Consider the following 23,304-nt stretch of genomic DNA (forward strand, 5'->3'; position numbering starts at 1 on the left):
GGTAAGGACATCAATTTCTCGCCCTTTCTGTTCTACGAAGTTGCATTTGTGAGAGGTTATTGGAGCCTGAAAATGAGGTGAAAGACCAACCGTTGATAGGCCTCAAGCCATTAGTCTCATAGGTTAGTATGCAGTCTGCTGCACCAAAACAGTCCTGTCTGAAAGGGACTTGGTTTGATGCTATAAAGTAGTGTAATATCTGACTGATCCCAGCAATTGTATGGAAATAGTAGTAGATGGTGTAGTAATGATGCATCTGCCTGATCCCTGGGAGGCCTTGTGGGGGAGTGTGGTGGTCAACTGTGATAGTGGTGTATCTTTCCTGCCCCTGATGAATGTCCAATTAACTCATGTTAATGGAGTGCCTGTCCAGTCTGTGGAATACAAATCATATGGTGACAGACAGACATAAAGTTCAGATTCTGGATCCCTTCAAGGCAAATAAAAGGTACATTTACGCTGCTAGGAGGGCAGTGGTCAACTTGAGTGGGGCCAATGATCTCTGCTTTCTTTTTTTACTTAGCATGTCTCCAGTCCTTTTTGAGCCCACTGCCTTCAATGCTGAAGATCTAGGAAAAGTTAGATATCAAATACCTTTGAAAGCACGGGGTTCACCTCCTTTAGATTAATAGTGTGTCAGTGGAAGAACAGGACACTCACTATTCATATATCTTCAAACGCCAAAGCAAATAAAATTCTTCCCCCTAATAAGCATGAAGCAACCCATGTCCAAATTGGAAATTGTAAAATTAAAATCACACAAAACTACATTAAAAGGATCAAATTCCTGAAACCTTTCCCTTAAATTGTACATATCAAAGTGCAATGTTCCAACTTGGAGCTACCATTGGGGAGCTGCACCCCCGCCCCCCCCCCCCCGAGAGCTTATATCGGCAATCTGGGTACCCTGCACACCATTTTCTGGTTATTTTTAAATTCATGGTCGGAATCAAGTACCCAAGTTTCCAGCATGTGTTTCCAGCTGGCAAGGCTCCTCACTGGCGGCACAAACCTGGAAAATTTCCTTCAATAGCTCTTGTTCTCAGCTCCACTATGAGACTCCAACATCATCATTTGTGACATTTAGCTCTTCAGGGTCTTGTGCTTTCCCATGCCAACAACTGAGCCCTGTTGTTACCCTACCCTTTACTCTCATACATTGCACTGCATTCTGTCATGGTTACCATCAATACCTAATGGCATCACTGGCAACCCTGGGGGTGAAATTCAGCTTCAGCAGGGGCACAAAACAGGCTGTACCACCTGCCCAAATTTCCTTTCCATTGATTTCAAAATTGGACAGGGTGTATAATGGGCAACTGATCCGTTAACGCCCATTTTGTGCTCCCACCGATGGTAAATTTCACCAGCCCCCATCTCGGAAAGGTAAAACAGTGAGTTGCTGAGACAGTTGGGTGCTTCTGATCTTGTTCACCCCAAACAACTGCCTTACTTGTTTCGTTCAGCTCAGACCTTGTGGCGAAATCCAGAGTCATCTCAAGTAACCATTCTTCCCATGGCTTTATGAAAAGTTAGACAGTTGATCTTCCACTCGAATGACCAGTAACATAGAGAACAACTGGGATGCAGCAGACTGAATCTCTGTCACTCTCTGACATTGCTGCATCGCTTATAAAGCAAGGCCATCCAGCTGCCTCAAAGATCAAAAACATTCAAATGCTCTTCTCAGCATAGTGCTCCATACCTTCATTCACAGTGTTGAATTATTGCATTTCTGTTGCAATTATTATGGTTTATAATAGCATGTCCATATGGTGCAGTAGCAGTACCACAATAACTCTCAAAGCAATTCACAGCTTCTAGTAATAATACTTTAAATTTCGTAGTCAGGGACTGCATTTAAAATTTTAATTATATACTATTATGTTCTCATAATTCTCCAGGAGTTCAAACTCCCATTCACATTGGATCTTTTTTGTTTGAAGTAAATAGTCAGGCACAGAATGTGCTGAAATTAAGTATTTCATTAAATATTTCCATGGTGTATGATGTCACACCTGGAAATGGCTTCTCATGTTTGCACATTTTTGTCCATGTTATTGGGCTCTCGTTAAAGCTGCCATCTGGAACAATCTAGTACATATCCAACAGGACTTATTCGCATCAGCTTGGGCGTTACAACTGCCGAGTCAATTTGGCAAGGACTGGTTTCCAGTAGAAATGTGTCAGCACAGGAAACATGTAAAGCCAAAGCTGTTGAAGGAGCCCTATGGTATCATGAAAGACTAGTCTTGGGAGTGAAAGCAAAATGTAAGGACAGCTGTTTCAAGGCTACCCGGGCACGCTGCTTTCGGTCACATTTCAAAGTTTGTCCTGTATCATCGTGTCCTTTACTGATCTCCAAAAATTTTTCCCTTGTTGTCAGCCGTGTCTCAGTGCCAGCACTCTCGCCTTTAAGTCAGAAGGCCGTAGGCTCAAGTCCCACTCCAGAGACTTGAGCACAAGATCCAGGCTGACACTCCCAGTGCACTACTGAGGGAGTGCTGCACTGTCGGAGGTGCCATCTTTCGGATGAGATGCTAAACCTCTGCCTTCCCAGGTAGACGTAATATATCCTACGACAATATTCCGAAGAAGAGCACAGAAGTTTTCCTCGGTGTCCTGGTAATATTTATCTCTCAAAGAACATTATTAAATCAGATCATCTGGTCATTATCACATTGCTGTTTGTGGGAACTTGCTGTGCCCAAATTGGCTGCCGTGTTTCCCAAATTACACAGTGACTCCACTTCAAAAAATACTTCATTGGCTGTAAAGTGCTTTGGGACGTCCTGAGGTTGTGACTCTAATCTGTTCTTGGTGCTGTTTTTGCACTTTTTTTTTGCAGATTAAACCATTTCAATTAATAAATATGCTAAAATAATGGAGCTGCTTGTAGGAAACACGTATGTATGTGTGTATATATGTTAAGAGCAAATAGTTATGAAATGGTGGTAGTTATAAACCTACAGCCTCTAGCTCATTCCTGTTTAATATGCATTTAAGAAATAACATTAAGAATTTGTAGCACATTTATCACTTTTAATTAATCCCTCACTTTATTCTCATGCAAGCCCTTGAAGATGCTGCTGTCATGCAACCATATGCCATTGGAAGTAATCGCCTGTGCTGGGCCAGCTCAGCTTCTTATTAGAGGTGCAACGTACAGCAGCACAAAGCTACGGGAATCTTCTGTACTGAACCCTGATACGTTTGATTAGGGGAAAATTTTATTTGAGCAGCAGGGTGACAGTGCACTGTATCATAATTAAGCTGTTAGGTGCAGGTGCATGGGTTTAAATGTGCGTACCATTTACCCTGAAGCATGTACAGGAGGCCACGAAAGTACATTAAACTGACCCTGTTTCAAACCCCTTTTAAACCACGCAGAGCCTATTCCTGAGGGGACAGGGTAATTGTTATTCAGTTGTCCATAATGAGATGCATTGCCCAACGGTGAAAGACTGAGGCTTCCTCTTTTGTTATGCTAATAAAGCCCTATTAGAAGCCTGGCTGCCTTCAACTTCGAGCTAATCCCTCCTGCTTCTCTCCTCCCCACAGCAGGGCTGGCTAACAGCAGGAGGCAGAGATTTTTGGACAAGACCATTTCCATTCTGCTTTTCCAGAATCTAAATTTGAAGACTGCAGTTGAATTTGATGTCTTGCATGTCAAAGGATGAATTCAAAAGATTTTTTTTAAAGGCTTTACTATGCACATTTGGCAGAAATGGCAATCTGATCAGACAAGCACAGTACTTACTAATTATTATCGTTATATGCATTTTTTTAAAGCTTTATACTGTGATTTTTTTTTCCTAAGAGCGGCTTTTTTTAAAACTTGAGATGTGCAGAAAGCATTTGATTTCTATTGGTCTGTTGGGCCTAACCCCTGTAAAATAACCACTTAATTATATTCCTTGTTGCTCACTCTTAACACCCTGCAAAGTTCAACCCAATGATTGGAGAAAATCATCCTGTCCAGCTGAGATTGGCACAGTTCCAGCTTTTATTTGAACTGCCTGTTTTCATTTCCAGTGTAAATAGCATTTCTGTGTAATGCAGCATTAGTATATAAAATATCTATTTTTGTAAGCATTATATCTTGTCTCTGCAACCTCCTACAACTCCCCGAGATCTCTGTGCTTCTCTAAATTTGGCCTCTTGTGCATCCCCGATTTTCATCGCTCCATCATTGGTGGCCGTGCCTTCAGCTGCCTAGGCCCGAAGCCATGGAATTCTCTGCCCCTCTCTTCCTCCACGCACCCCCACCACCCTTTAAGGCACTCCTTAAAACCTACCGCTTTGACTAAGCTTTTAATCATCTGTCCTAATACCCCCTCATGTGGCTCGGTATGAAATTTTGTTTGATAATGCTCCTGTGAAGCGCCTTGGGAAGTTTTACCATGTTAAAGGCACTGTATAAATGCAAGATGTTGTTGTAGTGTAAGGAGGTTACATAAATTTGTTTGTTGTGAATCAGCAAGCAACTTTAAAGCAGATTCACACTGGTTCCCCCATGCCCCAGTTGGAAAAGAAGTTTGCAGTCAAGCCCTACTTGACCAGGAAGTCGGCCAGGTTCCATTCACACTCTGTGCTGATTTAGTTGATTCCAGCTGGTCTGTAGTAGAACCATTGGTGCACCTGGGCTATAGAAGGGGAAAACAGTCAAGGTTCCTTCTGATTGTAACCTAATGACTTCTGTTAGAAACTCGGTTTATGCAGATGTCAGGAGAGAACAGGATTGGGCTTGGCAGTTAAATAGATGTATGCACAGCAAGATCCCACCAAATGCAAGGAGATAAATGACCAGATTGATCTCTCTTCAGTGATGTTGGTTGCAGGATAAATGTTAGCCAGGACAGCAGGAGAAAATCCCCTGCACTTCTTTGAATAGTGCAGTGGGATCTTTTGCGGATCAGATGGGGCCTCCGTTTTATGTAGTCGATTTACATATTGGTACGAATGATCTAATGGATAGAAATCCATTTGTTTTGCAGGAAGACTGGCTGAATCTGCTGTGTAAAGGTCCAATAATGAGTTTTGTAATGTTTAAAAGCGTAAGGACTCCAACCCTTCTTATTTCAGAGGAGTCAGCTAAGATTAGGATTGCCAACTTCAGCCAAAGACAGACGGGGAGGACAGGAGCCTGGGACGATGGCTTGAGTTCTAATGGTTGCTTTTCTACTGATGAAAACCTCAATAATGAATGATTCTATATTAAAAGACACAGAAGTGGGAAAAAATGGACTTATGTTTTAAAAGTCAAATTTGTAGAATTTGAGATAACAACAGAAAATGCTGCAAGCACTCAGCAGGCCAGGCAGCATCCGTGGAGAGAGTTCTGATGAAGAGTCACAGACCTGAAACGTTAACTCTGTTTCTCTCTCCATGGATGCTGCCTGGCCTGCTGAGTGCTTCCAGCATTTTCTGTTGTTATTTCAGATTTCCAGCATCCGCAGTATTTTGCTATTGTTGTAGAATTTGAGTTTCATTTCAGAGGTTTCAGAAACACTTCAAAAACTGGTCTGTCTGGTCCAAAAATAAGACAAGTAACAAATTTAGATGTGGAGTGCTACAGTAACCGATTTACTGATTTGAGCAGCTCTATTAGTATGTATCCCTTAGTGATTTGTACACAAGAATAATCCTATGCAGAACAAAAATCAAAATGACCTGCAGAAAATATCTTGGGCCACCTTTTCATGTATTGGTGCTGGAAAGAATATTAATGTTCGATCGATGTCAAGGATTAAGAATGACAGAAGGGGATCATTTTCTCAGCCCATTTCTGCATTAGCACAATATTTTCACAAACTTAAAGGCAGCAAGCATGTGATTTATATGGTATGTTGAATTTGTACAAATTTATTTGTAAGTGAAAATGATTATTATATCATTGTGTGTAATTTATTTCAGAACATATGCTTTTCTCTACCTCAGCGACAGTATGTCTGAACTATTTATAACCTGCACTAAAATTCCTCATTAATATACTGCAGCCCATACCAACCTTAAATAATTTAATAAAAAACAAGGCTTGTACCAGTGGAAAGTGAAGCAGGGTGTGTAGGTCAGGATGAAACCGCATATGCAGTCATTTTAGATTCATTAATCATACGTTTCTCTCCATGCAGCGGCTCAGTTGACATGTTGTACATTCCGTATAAGACAATGTCTAGTTTTTAATCAAAATATCAAAAATAAAATTCACTTTCAAGTAAGTTTCTTCAACATAGGAACAGGAGCAGACCATTCCACACCTCAAGCCTGTTCCGCCATTCAATTAGATCTTGCCAAAATATCTTAACACCATCTACCCGCCTTGGTTCCATAACCCTTAATACCCTTTGCCTAGCAAAAGTCTATCGACTTCAGTTTTGAAATTTTCAATTGACCTAGCTTCAGCAGCTGTTTGAGGAGAGAGTTAAAGATTTCCACTACCATCTGTATGAAGAAGTCTTTCCTGACATTACCCCTAAATGGCCTAAGTCTAATTTTAAGCTTATGCTCCCTTGTTCTGGACTACCCCACCAGAGGAAATAGTTTACTTTTTTTTAAATATAAGTGGGCTCCTGATAGCTTACTGGATGTGATACTGAGACCTGAGGTCCCAGGTTTGACTCCCAGACTTCACTGAGATCGCTGAGGCTCAGCACTGAAGGCACTGCAATTGGTATCTGCACCCCTGGTGTTGGCAGGAGAGGAATCAGGCAAAGTCCTTGCTCCTTATTGCTATCCAGTGACTCCTGTTGAAAGGTATTTGTGTGTTTGAGTGTGTCAGGAGAGAACAGATGTGGCTCAACTCTAACGCGATAGCAAAATACTGCAGATGCTGGAAATCCGAACTAACAACAGAAAATGCTGGAAAAACTCAGCAGGCCAGGCAACATCCGTGGAGAGAAAATAGAGTCAACGTTTCGGGTCAAACCCCTTTGTCAAGACTGGAAAAGCACAGGAAATGAAATAGATTAAAAGGCCAGGCTGGGAGAGAACAAAAGAAAAGTGAAGAGACATTAAGCAGTATTCAAAACGAGTCGAGATGGTGATCCACAGAAGCTCAGTGTAAGCTCGAGGAACAGCACCTCATCTTCCGATTTGGCACTTTACAGCCTTCCGGACTCAGTATCGAGTTCAACAATTTCAGATCATAACCTCGGCCCCCATTACATTTTTACTTATTTTTTTATCCACACCCTTGTTTTGGCCCTTTTTTTCTCTCCCACATGGCAGCTGTCTCTCATTCTGCCAGAACATTTCACACCTAATCTAGAGCCGTCTTTTGTCTCCACTAGTCCTATCACCATCTCGTCTCGTTTTGAATACCTCTTAATGTCTCTTCACTTCTATTTTGTTCTCTCCCAGCCTGGCCTTTTAATCTGTTTCATTTCCTGTGCTTTTCCAGTCTTGACAAAGAGTTTGACCCGAAGCGTTGACTCTATTTTCTCTCCACGGATGTTGCCTGGCCTGCTGAGTTTTTCCAGCATTTTCTGTTGTTATTTTGGCTCAACTCTAATATCCTCCATACTGCAGTAACCTGCCAACATTCACACAGGGCAATAACAAAATACTGCGGATGCTGGAAATCTGAAATAACAACAGAAAATGCTGGAAACACTCAGCAGGCCAGGCAGCATCTGTGGAGAGAGAAACAGAGTTAACGTTTCAGGTCTGTGACCCTTTGACCCGACCCCACAGATGCTGCCTGGCCTGCTGAGTGTTTCCAGCATTTTCTGTTGTTATTCACACATGTAGAATGGCAATTCAGATGTGGAAATGGAGGGCTTCTGGCACACACAGAATGTTACCCCAAGAAGATGCAGCAACTTAGATGGGTGGGGGGAGGAGTTCACTTACATTTTAAACAGAACTATTTTTTTTGATCTACACTTTAATGGGGTGTAGTCTTGCAGCTAAACCCTGATGATTTGAAGTTATCGTCCCACCCCACCCCCAAAGGAAAGATTTGAGATTTAATAATCAGCTTGATTCAGTTGTTAGCACGCTTCACTCTGGGTCAGAAAGTTGTAAAGTTCATGCTCCACACCAGGGTTTTATCACATAACGACTGCCATGGCAGTGCTGAATTATTGGCGGTCTCCCCCACCTGATGAGACATTAAACCAAGTTCCCATTCAACTGCTCCAGTGTGTCAGCTAGATGTTAAAGATCCCATCGCACTATTTCAAGAGGAGCAGGGGGTTTTACCTTAACGATTGGAACCTAAGACACATTGGTCATTCATCTTATGGCTGGTTGTGAGAATGGCTGACATGTTTGCCCACAAAAGGGTCACTACAGTTCAAAAAGAGTTTCTAGTGTGAAAACACTTTGAGATGTTTTGATGTGGAAAGTGCTATGTAAATGCAAGTATTTTGCTTGTTGTACCTAATGAAAAGAGCTTTTTCTTGGAAGGGTTGCTATGATTTTATTTATTTAGCCGCTTTTCACAAGTTGGCCACTGGGATATAGGGGGGAATTGTAACCCCCAAAAATAGGTGGGTTGGGGTTGGGTGGGAGGTTAAAATGTTAAAAAACTGAATCCCGACCCTAACCTGCCCACTTCTGGTTTTATCGAGGCGGGACGGGGGAATGGCAGCCAACCTGCTCCCAGGAGGCGGGTCTCCTATTTAAATATTATAATGAAGTTGGCGTGCCTCAGATTTAACCACCATTACAAATTTAACTGTGGCTGGTTGGGTTTCGCAGGCCTTGGGGAACATGCCAGCTAAAATAAGGCAACGACTGCTGGATCCCCTGGCCTCCACCTGATCCCTCCCTCCCTCCTCTATGCGGCCTAGTGCAGCAGGCCTTCCCGCACACAGCTAGCCAGCCTCTCCATCTGGCAGGCTGCGGGTGGGAAACAGAGTTTTGAAATGCAAATCAGGCCATGCCGTTAAATTTGGCAGAGCCTGCGGGAGACACGTTCTCCTGGCTTTCCCGACCGCTTTCAAGCCCCCCTGCTCCTGACCCGCCTCCGGGTTAAAATTGCGGCCATAGTCTTTTTAAAAAAATTTAAAAAAAAAAATATTTATTCACTTTTTTTCTTGTCAACTTTTCTTCCCTCCTTTTCTGAAGGCATCAGCTTATCCCTGGGATACAGGTCCATGGTCACTGGCTGGCCTCTGGATCATCACACAAGTAGCCATTATTCACGCTTGAGCTTTCACGTTGACTGTTGACAGGTTATGCGACAGTGCAGGGGGCATCACATTCGTGCCCAATCCCATCTTCTTATGACGGCCACGTGCAGACACTTCCAGGTGGACATGAGAGGTGCCACAAGGCTTGGGCACTACTGTGCGGGGTAGAGATTCCACTCGGTTGCGCTGTTTTACTTGGTGAAATTTGCCTGGAATCGGTGTAACCCGTGCAAAAGTTGTGGAATTTTAAGTGCACATTACGTTCAGCGCAAATCGAGTTTTGCGCTAGTTTAAAAAATAGTGCTCTAGAATCCGGTGCCAAAACTGGTCACGCCCCCAGGATGAATTAATCGTCATTGGGAGGCGGTGGTGTAGTGGTTATGTCACTAGACTAGTAAGCCAGAGGCTCAGTCAAATGCTCTGAGGATATGGGTTCACATCCCACCACGGCAGCTGGTGGAATTTCAATTCAATTCAATTTAATTCTGGAATTAAATGTTAGTCTTAGTAATGGCGACCATGATACCATTGTCGATTGTTGCAAAAACCCATCTGGTTCATTAATGTCCTTTAGGGAAGGAAATCTGCCGTCCTTACCTGGTCTGGCCTACATGTGACTCCAGACCCACAGCAATGTGGTTGACTCTTAATGCCCTCTGAAATGGCCGAGCAAGCCACTCAGTTGTAAACAACCGCTACGAAAAACAATAAGAATAAAACCGGACGGACCACCCGGCATCGACCTCGGCACCGGAAACGACAACGGCAAACCCAGCCCTGTCGACCCTGCAAAGTCCTCCTTACCAACATCTGGGGGCTTGTGCCAAAATTGGGAGAGCTGTCCCACAGACTAGTCAAGCAACAGCCTGACATAGTCATAATTACCGAATCATACCTTTCAACCAATGTCCCAGACACCACCATCACCATCCCTGGGTATGTCCTGTCCCACCGGCAGGACAGACACACCAGAGGTGGTGGCACCGTGGTATACAGTCGGGAGGGAGTAGCCCTGGGAGTCCTCAACATTGACTCAGGACCCCATGAGGTCTCATGGCATCAAGTCAAACATGGGCAAGGAAACCTCCTGCTAATTACCACCTACCGCCCTCCCTCAGCTGATGAATCAGTACTCCTTCATGTTGAACACCAATTGGAAGAAGCACTGAGAGTAGCAAGGGCACAAAATGTCCTCTGGGTGGGGGACTTCAATGTCCATCACCAAGAGTGGCTCGGTAGCACCACAACTGACCGAGCTGGCCGAGTCCTAAAGGACATAGCTGCCAGACTGGGTCTGTGACAGGTGGTGAGGGAACCAACAAGAGGGAAAAACCTACTTGATCTCGTCCTCACCAATCTACCTGTTGCAGATGCATCTGTCCATGACAGCATTGGTGGAAGTGACCACCGCACAGTCCTTGTGGAGACGAAGTCCCGTCTTCATGTTGAGGATACCCTCCACCGTGTTGTGTGGCACGACCACCGTGCTAAATGGGACAGATTTCGAACAGATCTGGTAACTCAAAACTGGGCATCCATGAGGCGTTGTGGGCCGTCAGCAGCAGCAGAATTGTATTCAACCACAATCTGTAACCTCATGGCCCGGCATATCCCTCACTCTACCATTACCATCGAGCCGGGAGATCAACCCTGGTTTAACGAAGAGTGCAGGAGAGCATGCCGGGAACAGCACCAGGCATACCGAAAAATGAGGTGTCAACCTGGTGAGGCTACAACACAGGACTACTTGCATGCCAAACAACGGAAGCAACATGCGATAGACAGAGCTAAGCGATCTCGCAACCATCGGATCAAATCAAAGCTCTGCAGTCCTGCCACATCCAGTCGTGAGTGGTGGTGGACAATTAAACAGTTAACAGGAGGAGGAGGCTCCAAAAATATCCCCATCCTCAATGATGGTGGAGCCCAGCACGTGAGTGCAAAAGACAAGGCATTTGCAACTATCTTCAGCCAGAAGTGCCGAGTGGATGATCCATCTCGGCCTCCTCCTGAGGTCCCCAGCATCACAGATGCCAGTCTTCAGCCCATTCAATTCACTCCACGTGATGTCAAGAAACGGCTGAAGACACTGGATACTGCAAAGGCTATGGGCCCTGACAACATTCCGGCAATAGTACTGAAGACTTGTGCTCCAGAACTAGCTGCGCCCCTAGCCAAGCTGTTCCAGTACAGCTACAACACTGGCATCTACCCGGCAATGTGGAAAATTGCTCAAGTATGCCCTGTCTACAAAAAGCAGGACAAATCCGACCCGGCCAATTACCGTCCCATCAGTCTACTCTCAATCATCAGCAAAGTGATGGAAGGTGTCGTCGACAGTGCTATCAAGCGGCACTTACTCAGCAATAACCTGCTAACTGACGCCCAGTTTGGGTTCCGCCAGGGCCACTCAGCTCCTGACCTCATTACAGCCTTGGTCCAAACATGGACAAAAGAGCTGAACTCAAGAGGTGAGGTGAGAGTGACTGCCCTTGACATCTAGGCAGCATTTGATTGAGTGTGGCATCAAGGAGCCCTAGCAAAACTGAAGTCAATGGGAATCAAGGGGAAAACTCTCCATTGGTTGGAATCATACCTAGCACAAAGGAAGTTGGCTGTGGTTGTTGGAGGTCATTCATCTCAATCACATGACATCACTGCAGGAGTTCCTCAGGGCAGTGTCCTAGGCCCAACCATCTTCAGCTGTTTCATCAATGACCTTCCCTCCATCATAAGGTCAGAAGTGGGGATGTTCGCTGATGATTGCACACTGTTCAGCACCATTTGAGACTCGGCAGATACTGACGCAGTCCGTGTCCATACGCAGCAAGACCTGGACAACATTCAGACTTGGGCTGACAAGTGGCAAGTAACATTCGCACCACACAAGTGCCAGGCAATGACCATCTCCAACAAGCGAGACTCTAACCATCTCCCCTTGATATTCAATGGCATTACCATCACTGAATCCCCCACTATCAACATCCTGGGGGTTACCATTGATCAGAAACTGAACTGGACCAGCCATATAAATACTGTGGCTACAAGAGCAGGCCAGAGGCTGGGAATTCTGCAGCGAGTGTCTCACCTCCTGACTCCCCAAAGCCTTTCCACCATCTACAAGGCACAAGTCAGGAGTGTGATGGAATACTCTCCACTTGCCTGGATGAGTGCAGCTCCAACAACACTCAAGAAGCTCGACACCATTCAGGATAAAGCAGCCCGCTTGATTGGCACTCTATCCACCACCTTCAACATTCACTCCCTCCACCACCAGCGCACTGTGGCTGCAGTGTGTACCATCTACAAGATGCACTGCAGCAACTCGCCAAAGCTCCTTCAACAGCACCTTCCAAACCCACTACCTCTACCACTTAGAAGGACAAGGGCAGCAGACGCATTGGAACATCACCACCTACAAGTTCCCCTCCAAGCCACACACCATCCTGACTTGGACCTGTATCGCCGTTCCTTCACTGTCGCTGGGCCAAAATCCTGGAACTCCCTTCCTAACAGCATTGTGGGTGCACCTACACCATATGGACTGCAGTGGTTCAAGAAGGCGGCTCACCACCATCTTCTCAAGGGCAATTAGGGATGGACACTAAATGCAGGCCTAGCCAGCCAGCGACACCCACATCCCATCAATGAATTTCAGTCATTTAAAATCGAGTGTTGGATTGACACTGTGATTAAAAAAGCTTATTTTTTGTGGCAAACCCATTTTCAGCTGTATTAATCAAACTGCACCAAGCTATCACTCTTAAATATATCGAGGAATATTTTTTAAAGCAAAATTGAAAAAAATAAAACGGTGCCCGATTGTGCTGGTGCGTGACCGATTTTGCTGTCGGCGATATGCAAACGAGTCCGAGCGGAAACTTGAGGGAAAAAAACCCCACTTCTCCAAACCTGGCGCAATTTGCGCAAGGATCCCTGATTGTTCCCAAAGTGGAAACTCTACCCCTGCATGGGGCAGGACACAGATTTGATCTTTTTCAATCTGTTCCTACTGTTCAAGGGAAGTGTTGAGCAGTGACCAGAGGTCGAGCTTTCCACAGAGCACTCCAGCATGCACCTCATTTAATGCCGGATGTGATGTTAAACTGAGACCCCTTTCTGCTCTCTCAGGTGGATGTAAAAGATCCCATGGTACTACTTTGAAAAAGAGCAGAGAAGTTCATCACGGTGTCCTGGCCTATATTTATCCCTCAACCAATGCAGAAAAACAGATTATCTGGTCATTTATTTCACTGCTGTTTGTGAGATCTTGCTGTACACAAATTGGCTGCCTCATTTCCTACATTATAACAGTGACCACACTTTAAAAAAAAAAGTACTTCATAGGCTGTGAAGCGCTTTGGGATGTCCTGAGGTTGTGAAAGGCGCTATATAAATGCAGGTCTTTCTTTCCTTTCATTACATTAAGCTGCATTTCAGCTTGTTACCAGTTGTTTTGGCATTTGTGTGACATCCTTGGAATAAATTATATATTTTATAGATATTGCTTAAACAAACTTCATAACAGTTGTATTAGATCAGTAGAACAAACTGTGAAATTCCAGAGGCATTAATACAGGACAGTACCCTTTCACAGTATCGGTTTTATTTTGATGTGAATCTGATATGAATTGAACTCCAGAGTAAATCTTACTAAGAAAACTGACGTAATACATAACAGTGAAATGAAAAAAGCTTGCTTCTGAAGTTGAAGGTACTGGAGATCATCATCTACTTTTAGCAGAGTGGGAGAGTTTAATTGGGTACTTGAGATTTGGACACATATCACACAGCTCTCCCTCCCCACAACCCCAAAGACTGCCATGAAAAGGATGCTTTGGACTTGCAACCAGTAAAGCACCAAGAGTGGATGAGGAGTGAAGTAATTTTTGGATGGTAGCGCAAAACAAGTGATGGCAAATTGGCAGCCCGTTTTACACCCTGCTCAATTTTCTTCTCCATTGAAGTCAATTGAAGTGTGTTTTGTATTATCGCCAAGAACAATTTCACAATCGGTGATTCTGACACAACGGTTTCTTTAGTATCATTACTTGACATTCTTTTCTAGCTCTTCTGGCACTAAAGGCCAATGGGAAAGTGCTAAAAAGGTGCTGCGCGTGAGCACAATGGGCAAAACAAAAGGACATTCTGCCTTGGAGCACCAGAGTGGTTTCTCTCTAAATACACACCCATCAAAGTCCATGTAAGAAGAGGAATATTTCTAAATTTTACAACATGCGACAGAGCTTCTCTGTTAACGGTTTTATACCATTGTGATGCAAATCTTTACATTGCCCCCCCCCCCACCCAAATAAAACGGTGCACCGTACTGAACAAGTGACTCAACTTTGAAAGGTTTTACGGTTCAGTCTCTGATTGAAAGTCACATGGGTTAGCACTGTGACAAAACGCCACAGTTGAACTTTAAAGGGGCAATAAACATGTGCCTGAAATTACTCCTGAATATCTCCAGTTCCATAGTGGAGAATTACTGTAACTGGCAAGGTGCTTCAAAATTGTATTCCAGAATGTTAAGCTCTTAATTCCCGTTAACTGACATTGTGAACCAATCCCAAAGTTCCTATGATGTGACATAATCATGGTTTCAAATAATTTTTGCAAGCAGCATTTAGAATTAGTACAAGTTGAGTCACTCTGTCTGTTAATCGAAATGGGACAAAATGGTTTTTGCACAAACACAGTGGATTAGTAACAACATGAATAAAATATCCTCAATGTACAGTTTCATTCTTGAATACTATACTGGGCTTTGTGACCGCATCCAAATGGTAGTAATGCTGACTGCAGGTCACATACTTCACAAACTTTTGTTGGGTATCCAAGGTTTCCCCATTCACTACTGACTAGGCAGATTACATTATAGTGCAGGGATCCCAACAACAACCTGCCTGGTTGTATGTGACAAACCTGGTGAGATAGCTGCAAATTTGTTGTTGTCTGTTATTCAAAATCACATCTTAGTGCAATGGGCACTGCTGTTTTTTTTTAGCTTTTTTTGATGTACATACAATAAGACATTCAGATTACAGCAATGCAAAGCTGTGCAATATGAACGCAAATGTAATAGGCAGTTGTTAAAATAAGTTAAGTCAAGAATTTATATGACATTAAAGGGTGTAGTGCAGGTGCACATAAAGAAACTTCTCTATTGAATAGAGAAAGAAACTAGAATGGCGGCAATACTTTGGAACATAATGCAGTAACATGACGATATCTGACTAGAAGGCAGTGAGCAGTAACTGCTGTTGAGTTTAGGAGAAGTGGTCAAAATGTGCTATGGTAGTTGTATGCCAGTGTGGGCACTCACTTTGATGCTTGCTGATTTGAAACCTCCTAATGTCTTTGGTCATGATGTAAAAGCTTTCACTACAATCTCATTCATAGTGTCTAGTATATGTCACGCTTCACAAATACCAAAATATGAGCATATTCTTAATTCCAAAAATCAAGAGTGAGCACACCTATACATATTCATTCAAATGCACCCTTGCGTGTGCTCTGGCAAAGTTCAATTTTAACATTGACGTTTACTAAGTGAAGAAGTGCAGGAAGGAATAGGCTGTCATCTACTTTTCATTTTTGTTAATGACGTAGTTCATTTGAGTTGATGGTAAGTAGTGATTTGTTCACTGTTTAGTCATTCTAATCAGGAAATATGACATTTGTTAACAATTTTTAAAGTGAATCAGTAATCTAGTTTAAATTAGCTAACAAAGTAACTATTGCTGGTATTGCATGGCTTTCAGTCTGCACTGATTGCTTAACTCGTGATTCCCAAATTACTTTCCTGGTTAGAATTTGTTTTGACTCATAATTTAATTCCAGTGAAACATTTCAGTAACTGACTTTGCTTTGCAAAGAAAAAAGTCACCTTAATTTTTCCGGCTGAAGACCCTTTGTCGGAACTGGAAGCTGAAAGAAAAGCAAGCTGCTGAATCGGACTGAACAAAATGGGCAGGCGGGGTGGGGGGGGAGAGAACAACAGGTAAAAGTCAACTGTTAGGAATTCTCAGTGCAGTGAAGATATGTCATTTCTTGGTAAACCTGCAGCAATATGCTGTGTTATTTCATTGCAATTGTGGTAATGTGTACTCCTAACTTAGGCATTTAACTGTGTTGTTTAGGCTTCCATCACCCCATAATTTGAAGAGGAGACAACAGAAATGATTTTTGGCTATATGTATTATAAATAATGACTCAATGGAAGTAACTGCAAAATAGTAACCTAATCGAAGACTTTAGATGGTTTAAATAGAGAATAACATCCTTTGCAGTAATCTAATTGTGGTGTTCAGATTGGTTATGTATAATAGAACGGTTACCTCAAAGAGAGTACAAGGCAGTAATCTAATCTAGGGGCTCACACTCCGTCAAATGATACTGAAATGATTTATAACAGTCACCTGCGATTAGATTAGAGCTTTGAAATCACTCCAGGGTACCTGTTATTTTTAACAATATCTACTGTTTAATTGGTTGTGTGATCTTGTTCAATTCTCGTTGCATTTTTCCATCTGACTGTCACTGCAGACACAGAATGTCCAAGTGCTTTGTGTCACTGATGCATGATGATATCCACACTGAAGGATTAATAATTGTCACATCATTGCTGCAGATTTATCAAGAGATAACTTCCAGTTGATAAAATTTTATTGCCCATTTCTTCCCCCTCTACACTTGCAGCGTAAGGAATGTGATTAGAATTGCCCAGCCATGTACACATTGTGATGTTGATAGGGAAGTAGTACATAGATGTTACACACTAAATGCATGAGGGGTTCACTTGAAAATTAAATAGGTCTCCATTTTGAACACTTCAGCCAATTGTATATACATCAGACTAAGCTATACCACAAGAATTTTAAGCAATATGAAAAGGCCAGTAGGCCCAACAAGCCCATCCTTTTTCCAGAGATCAACCCCATCTACCCAACGTCTCATTATACCACTCAATCCATTCTCTCCCAAGAAATATATCAGGAAAGATTGAACAGGCTGGGACTTTTTTTTCTCCAGAAAAGAGAAGACTGAAGAGTGGAAGGGCGACCTAATAGAGGTCTTTCAAATTATGAAGGTGTTTGATGGGGTAGAAGTAGAGAAAATGTTCCACTTGTGGGGGAGACCAAAACTAGGGATCATAATTTTAATATAGTCGCTAATAAACTGAATAAGGCAGGAGAAGCTTCTTTAAAACATAAGAAATAGGAGCAGGAGTAGGCTATCAGCCTGCTCCGCCATTCAATAAGATCATGGCTGATCTGATCTTGGCCTCAACTCCACTTTTCTGCCTGTTCCCCATAACTCTTGACTCACCTGTAGTTCAAAAATCTGTCGCTCTCAGCCTTGAATATATTCAATGATTCAGCCTCCACAGATCTCTGGGGTAGAGAAATCTAAAGATTCACGACCCTCTGAGAGAAGAAATTCCTCCTCATCGCTGTATTAAATGGGCGACCTCTTATTCTGAAACTATGCCCCCTAGTTCTAGATTCTCCCACGAGGGGAAACATCCTCTCAGCATCTACCCTGTCAAGCCCCCTCAGAATCTTATATGTTTCAATAAGATTACCTCTCATTCTTCGAAACTCCAATGATTATAGGCCCAACCTGCTTAACCTTTCCTCATAAAACAACCCCTTCATCCCAGGAATCAACCTAATGAACCTTCTCTGAACTGCCTCCAATGCAAGTATATCCCTGCTTAAATAAGGAGACCAAAACTGTAGGCAATACTCCTGGTGTGGTCTCACCAATGCCCTGTACAGTTGTAGCAAGACTTCCCTACTTTTATACTCCATCCCCCTTGCAATAAAGGCCAACATTCCATTTGCCTTCCTAATTACTTGCTGTACCTGCATGCTAACTTTTTGTGTTTCATGTACGAGGACACCCAGATCCCTCTGTACCGCAGCATTCTGTAGTCTCGCTTCCATTTAAATAATATTTTGCTTTTCTATTCTTCCTACCAAAGTGGATAACCTCACATTTTCCCACATTTTGCTCCAGCTGCCAAATTTTTGCCCACTCACTTAACCTATCTATATCCCTTTGCAGACTCTTTGTGTCCTCCTGACAATTTGCTTTCTCACCTCTTTTTGTAGCGTCAGCAAATTTGGCTACAGTACACTCGGTCCCTTCATCCAAGTCATTAATAGATTGTACCGAGAGAGTAGTTAAACAGTGGAACTCGCTACCATGTGGAGTAGTTGAGGCGAATAGCTTAGATGCCTTTCAGGGGAAGCTAGAAAAGTACATCAGGGAGAAGGGCATAGAAGGTTCTGCTGATACGGTTAGATGAAGTAGGGTGGGAGGAGATTCGTGTAGAGCATAAACACTGGCATAGACCTGTTAGGCCAAATGGCCTGTAAATTCTATGTAATTCAATGTAATTGTCTCTTGAACTTATTTACGTTGTCAATGGTCCTTCCTGGTAAATTAGTCCGCAACTTCAATACTCTTCATAGAAATTGTCTATTTCCATCTCCGTAACACCGCCCACCCCTGCCCCTACTTCATCCCATTTGCTCATTCATGCCTTTTGTTACCTCCAGACTTGATTACTCCAATGTTTTTCTGACCAGCCTCCAAACTTCCATCCTCCATAAACTTCAACTCATCCAAACCTCTGCTGCCTGTATCCTATCCTGCCCGCCACAGAGTCCCATTTACCCATCATCCCTGTCTTCACTGTCCTACATTGGCTCCCAATGCCCCAAATGTAAAATTCTCATCCTTGTGTTTAAGTCCCCCCCATGGCCTCACCCCTCCCTATTTTCGTCAACCCCTTCAGTCCTACCCCTCCCTCCCCCAGCAAACTTTGTTCCACTGATTCTGGCCTCTTGTGCATCCTCCTCTCCCTACACCCTACCATTGACAACTGTGCCTTCAGCCACTGAGGTTCCACTCTGTGGAATTCCCTCCCATAACCCCTCTGCCTCTCTTCCTTTGACCCCCCCTTAAAACCCACCACTTTGACCAAGTTTTTGGCCATCTCTCCTAATATCTCCTTTGGCTCAGCGTCCATTTTTTCCTCATGCCTCTGTGGAAACATCTTGGGAGAATTTTCTACATTGACGGTGCTCTATAAATGCAAGTTATTGTTGAACTGCCCATTCCATTGTAGATCATCCAGTACCATGCTTGCCTTGGAAGATAACTCAAACATGGAAAATGATTGAATTCACTCTGTTAGAGCCAGTTCCTGTAATGAGTGGTTTAGGTTTTGAAATGTATAGAATTGCTCTTTAAATTCTTGTCCTTCCTTTTTCTAACTCTCTACAATGTGTTTAAATTGACATTTCAGGTTGGTGAGAGACAGCACGTTCTGATAACAGAGGAATCATTTGATGGCCAGTACTATGTCGCTCACAACAAATTTTATGAACAAGTAAGTTGACCAAGGTTGTCTCCCTATGTAGTCCAGTAAATTGAAAGTATTCATATTAAACTGCCACCACAAGATTTTTTTTTTATTCGTTCACGGGATGTGGGCATCGCTGGCAAGGCCAGCATTTATTGCCCATCCCTAATTACCCTTGAGAAAGTGGTGGTGAGCCGCCGCCTTGAACCACTGCAGTCCGTGTGGTGAAGGTACTCCCACAGTGCTATTAGTTAGGAAGTTCCAGAATTTAGAGGTTGCGGGTTTGGGAGGTGCTGTCGAAGAAGCCTTGGCGAGTTGCTGCAGTGCATCCTGTAGATGGTACACACTGCAGACAAGGTACGCCGGTGGTGGAGGGAGTGAATGCTTAAGGTGGTAGATGGGGTGCCAATCAAGCGGGCTGCTTTGTCCTGGATGGTGTTGAATCTTCTTGTGTTGTTGGAGCTGCACTCATCCAGGCAAGTGTAAAGTATTCCATCAAAGGCTTTGGGGAGTCAGAAGGTGAGTCACTCGCTGCAGAATATCCAGCCTCTGACCTGCTCTTGTAGTCACAATATTTATGTGGTGACCCAGTTAAGTTTCTGGTCAATGGCGACCCCCAGCATGTTGTTGATGGGGAATTTGACGGTGGAAATGCCATTGAATGTCAAATGGAGGTAGTTAGACTTTCCCTTGTTGGAGATGGTCATTGCCTGGCACTTGCATGGCGCGAATGTTACTTGCCACTAATCAGTCCAAGCCTGAATGTTGTCCAGGTCTTGCTGCATGCGGGCACGGACTGTTTCATTATCTGAGGAGTTGCGAATGGAACTGAACTCTGTGCAGTCATCAGTGACCATCCCTACTTCTGACCTTATGATGGAGGGAAGGTCATTGATGAAGCAGCTGAAGATGGTTGGGCCTAGGACACTGCCCTGAGGAACTCGAGCACTCCTGCAGCGATGTCCTGGGGCTGAGATGATTGGCCTCCAACAACCACAGCCATTTTCTTTTGTGCTAGGTATGACTCCTGCCAGTGGAGAGTTTTCTCCCTGATTCCGATTGGCTACATTCCTTTATAGATTTAATGGCATGAGATCTTACGGCCTGGAATTTATGGTCCTGGTGACATTTCGCCTTTGAAACTGACCGCAACTTCAGGATTTAAATCATGCGCAGCCTAATTCGAAAATCCTGAAGTTGCGGCCTGTCATTCACCGCTCCTCCACAGGCTGCGCTGTGCGCCCCCCACCCCCCGCCCCACAATAGAGCTGGCAATCAGTGAAATCTCTCAAATCATGGAAACTGACTAAACCTTCGGCTCTTCCGCAGTAATTATGCTGTTTAAATACCCCATTAAAAGTTAGACCCAAAGGGATTAGGTGTAACTGGGGTTTTAACGGTGTATTGACTGCTAAACAAAGGTTATGGCCCTGAAAAACTGATTTTAATTTTGTGCCGTGTCAAATTTGTCCATTTGAGTTTGTTCATCTTTATTTCAGGTTTGCCTTTTCCCCATGTGAGAGCCACAATCTTTGTTTTGCTTTCTCTAACTTTTTCAAAAAGTGAGGGGGAAAAATTTGGTTGCTTTGCGCCTCCCGTTAGCGCCCTAAGAGAGCGGTAACGGGGCGCAAAGCAACTAGCGCCCAGGTGCAGCACCACCAATGCCTCCCGCGAAATTCAGCGGGAGGTTAGCGGCGGCGCTAACCTTTAGCGCGCCACAGCGCCGGCGATGACGTCATCGCCGTGCGCAGCGCCCCAGCCGCGATCTTCGGTAGCGCCCCTGACTTACCGCTGGACGCTATGTCTGACAGGGTCGGGGGGCCTACCTGCAGCCGGGGTGACCATTTTTGTTGCTGGCCGCCTGCCAGCACCTGCCTCCGCTCCCTTTCCCGGCCTCCTGACCCGCCCCCCCCGCGGAGTTCCAGCTGCGCTCCATGAGCCCGGCGTTTCTCTTGAGTGCCGGGCTCTTTTGCCGGCACTCCGATCCCTGGTGGCCCGGCTGAGCCCCGGGTTGCGCTGCGGAAGGCCCCTCCCCTTTAAGAAGGGGAAGAAGGCCTGCAATACCGTGGCGCAATGTGCATGCACTGCGGCACGTATCGCCGCAATATTCCCTCACAGCGCCCCAAGAGGGAGGTGGGGCACCTCCAGTAGTGCCCCGCTTCCTCGTCGGTGCGCTACCGCTCAATTTCGGCCGTGGGGGCTCTAATTTTTCTGGGGCGCTAAAAGTAGCGCCCCAAAGGGGGCGTGACTCAATTTCTCCCCCTTAGAATTTTAGGAGCTTACCCACTTCCTGGTTCGCTGCCCGTAGAATTCTGCATTTTGATTGGCTGCTCAGACAGCTTGTTGATGTCACAGCAGCTTTTCGCTGGAAATCCCCATTAACTTCCGTTGACTTGAATTACGCATTGGAAAACTCGAACTTCTCGACCAAGATCGCAAACACCTTTGCTTCGCTGCTGACCGCAGATTCCGGGCCAATAACTTGCCACCAAATAGAACAGTAAAAACAGTCCAACAGTGCCCATACACATAGCTTACACCAATGATTTGCTGTACAATTTAACAGGGTTTGTCTCAATGTCTTCTAAATGTATGTGGTGTGACTTGTAAATTAATGGAATTTATTGGGTTTTTGCTGAAAAGGTGACTAAAGTACTAGTGTGAATTATACAATGGGTAAACCTACTGAGAAAGTGACATAGTGTTGTACAGTAAAAGGTATGCTTGAGCGTAAGCTCCCTCGCTTAACCACAGGTTTGTAACGACATTGGGGTCTTCGAACCTCAGTTCCCGTGAAGATTTTTTTTAGCATTAAGTGCTTTTTGTTTTCTCAAGGCACAGCCACTGCTTCAATGAACAGAGGTTCCTTTTAAAAGTAACAACAGGTTGGGTTCTGGACATCAACACCTTAAACATGTCCATCACTTTTGAGAGATAAACAAACCACAACCTAAATAAATGTCTGCATCTAAGAAGTTCACAGATGTGTGTGAATCTGTATCTGCTGCTCATGTGGCAATTTGAACTACAAGACCACAGATGACACTGTGCAGAGATGGCATAAAGAAAGCTGCACAAACATTTTTTTTTCTTGCAATCATAATTTATATTTCACATCAAGGATACAATCACATTAGTGAGAGACTTTAATCACATTTCTTAGTGCAGAAACCCAAAAAAGAAAATTGATCCCTGATTTTTGAACTTGAGACCGCTTTAAACTCCTCTCTAATTTATTTAATTGTGTTGCATGAAATTAGACACGAGGGGAATTTTCTTAACAAGCTATACATCCAGACAATCCCTGTAATCTGCAGACAATCCCTGAGGGGACTCCGATTTTCATAGTGAAAAGTGAGAGCAGAAGTTGTGGTGATCTTTAATTGGCAGTGTGTGGTGAAAGCAGTTTAAAGGAGCTGTTTCCTCATGCAAATGTGCTTGACAAACTATTTTTTGTGCTGGGAGATAGAGTCGCCATTCATCATTTTCATCATGATGTCACACCCATGTGGTGCAGTGATGTTTTTTCAGTACAAGTTACATTAACATCATATAAAAAAATACCAAACACAAGGGCCAGCAGCTTTCAATTTAGGTAGAAAAATGATTAAATAGTAAGGTAGACGGATTCCCTGCCTCCCTTCCCATATTCTCATTTTGTCTCCTGACACCAGTGAAACAAGTTTTGGTTCCATGGGCATTGATAGCATCTCCACTGATTTTTATTGACGGCTTCCCATGTACAGCCCTGTTTTTCCTCAAGCAATAGTTAAAAGATTTGTT

At 43.9% G+C, this 23,304-nt stretch overlaps 1 protein-coding gene across 1 annotated transcript in view; it reads left to right on the top strand.

Moving 5' to 3' along the window:
• LOC147117712 (threonylcarbamoyladenosine tRNA methylthiotransferase-like) overlaps positions 1–23,304 on the top strand; it is a 250,883-nt gene that overhangs the window by 195,157 nt on the left and 32,422 nt on the right. Inside the window, exon 3 of the mRNA XM_085988928.1 lies at positions 19,465–19,548. Within this exon, the coding sequence (XP_085845054.1) occupies positions 19,465–19,548 (84 nt within the window). The remainder of the gene's footprint in view (positions 1–19,464; positions 19,549–23,304) is intronic.

Source organism: Somniosus microcephalus, chromosome 5 (assembly GCF_052327205.1).
Source record: "Somniosus microcephalus isolate GS21.2 chromosome 5, FLI_Smic_1.0, whole genome shotgun sequence".
NCBI lineage: Eukaryota > Metazoa > Chordata > Chondrichthyes > Squaliformes > Somniosidae > Somniosus > Somniosus microcephalus.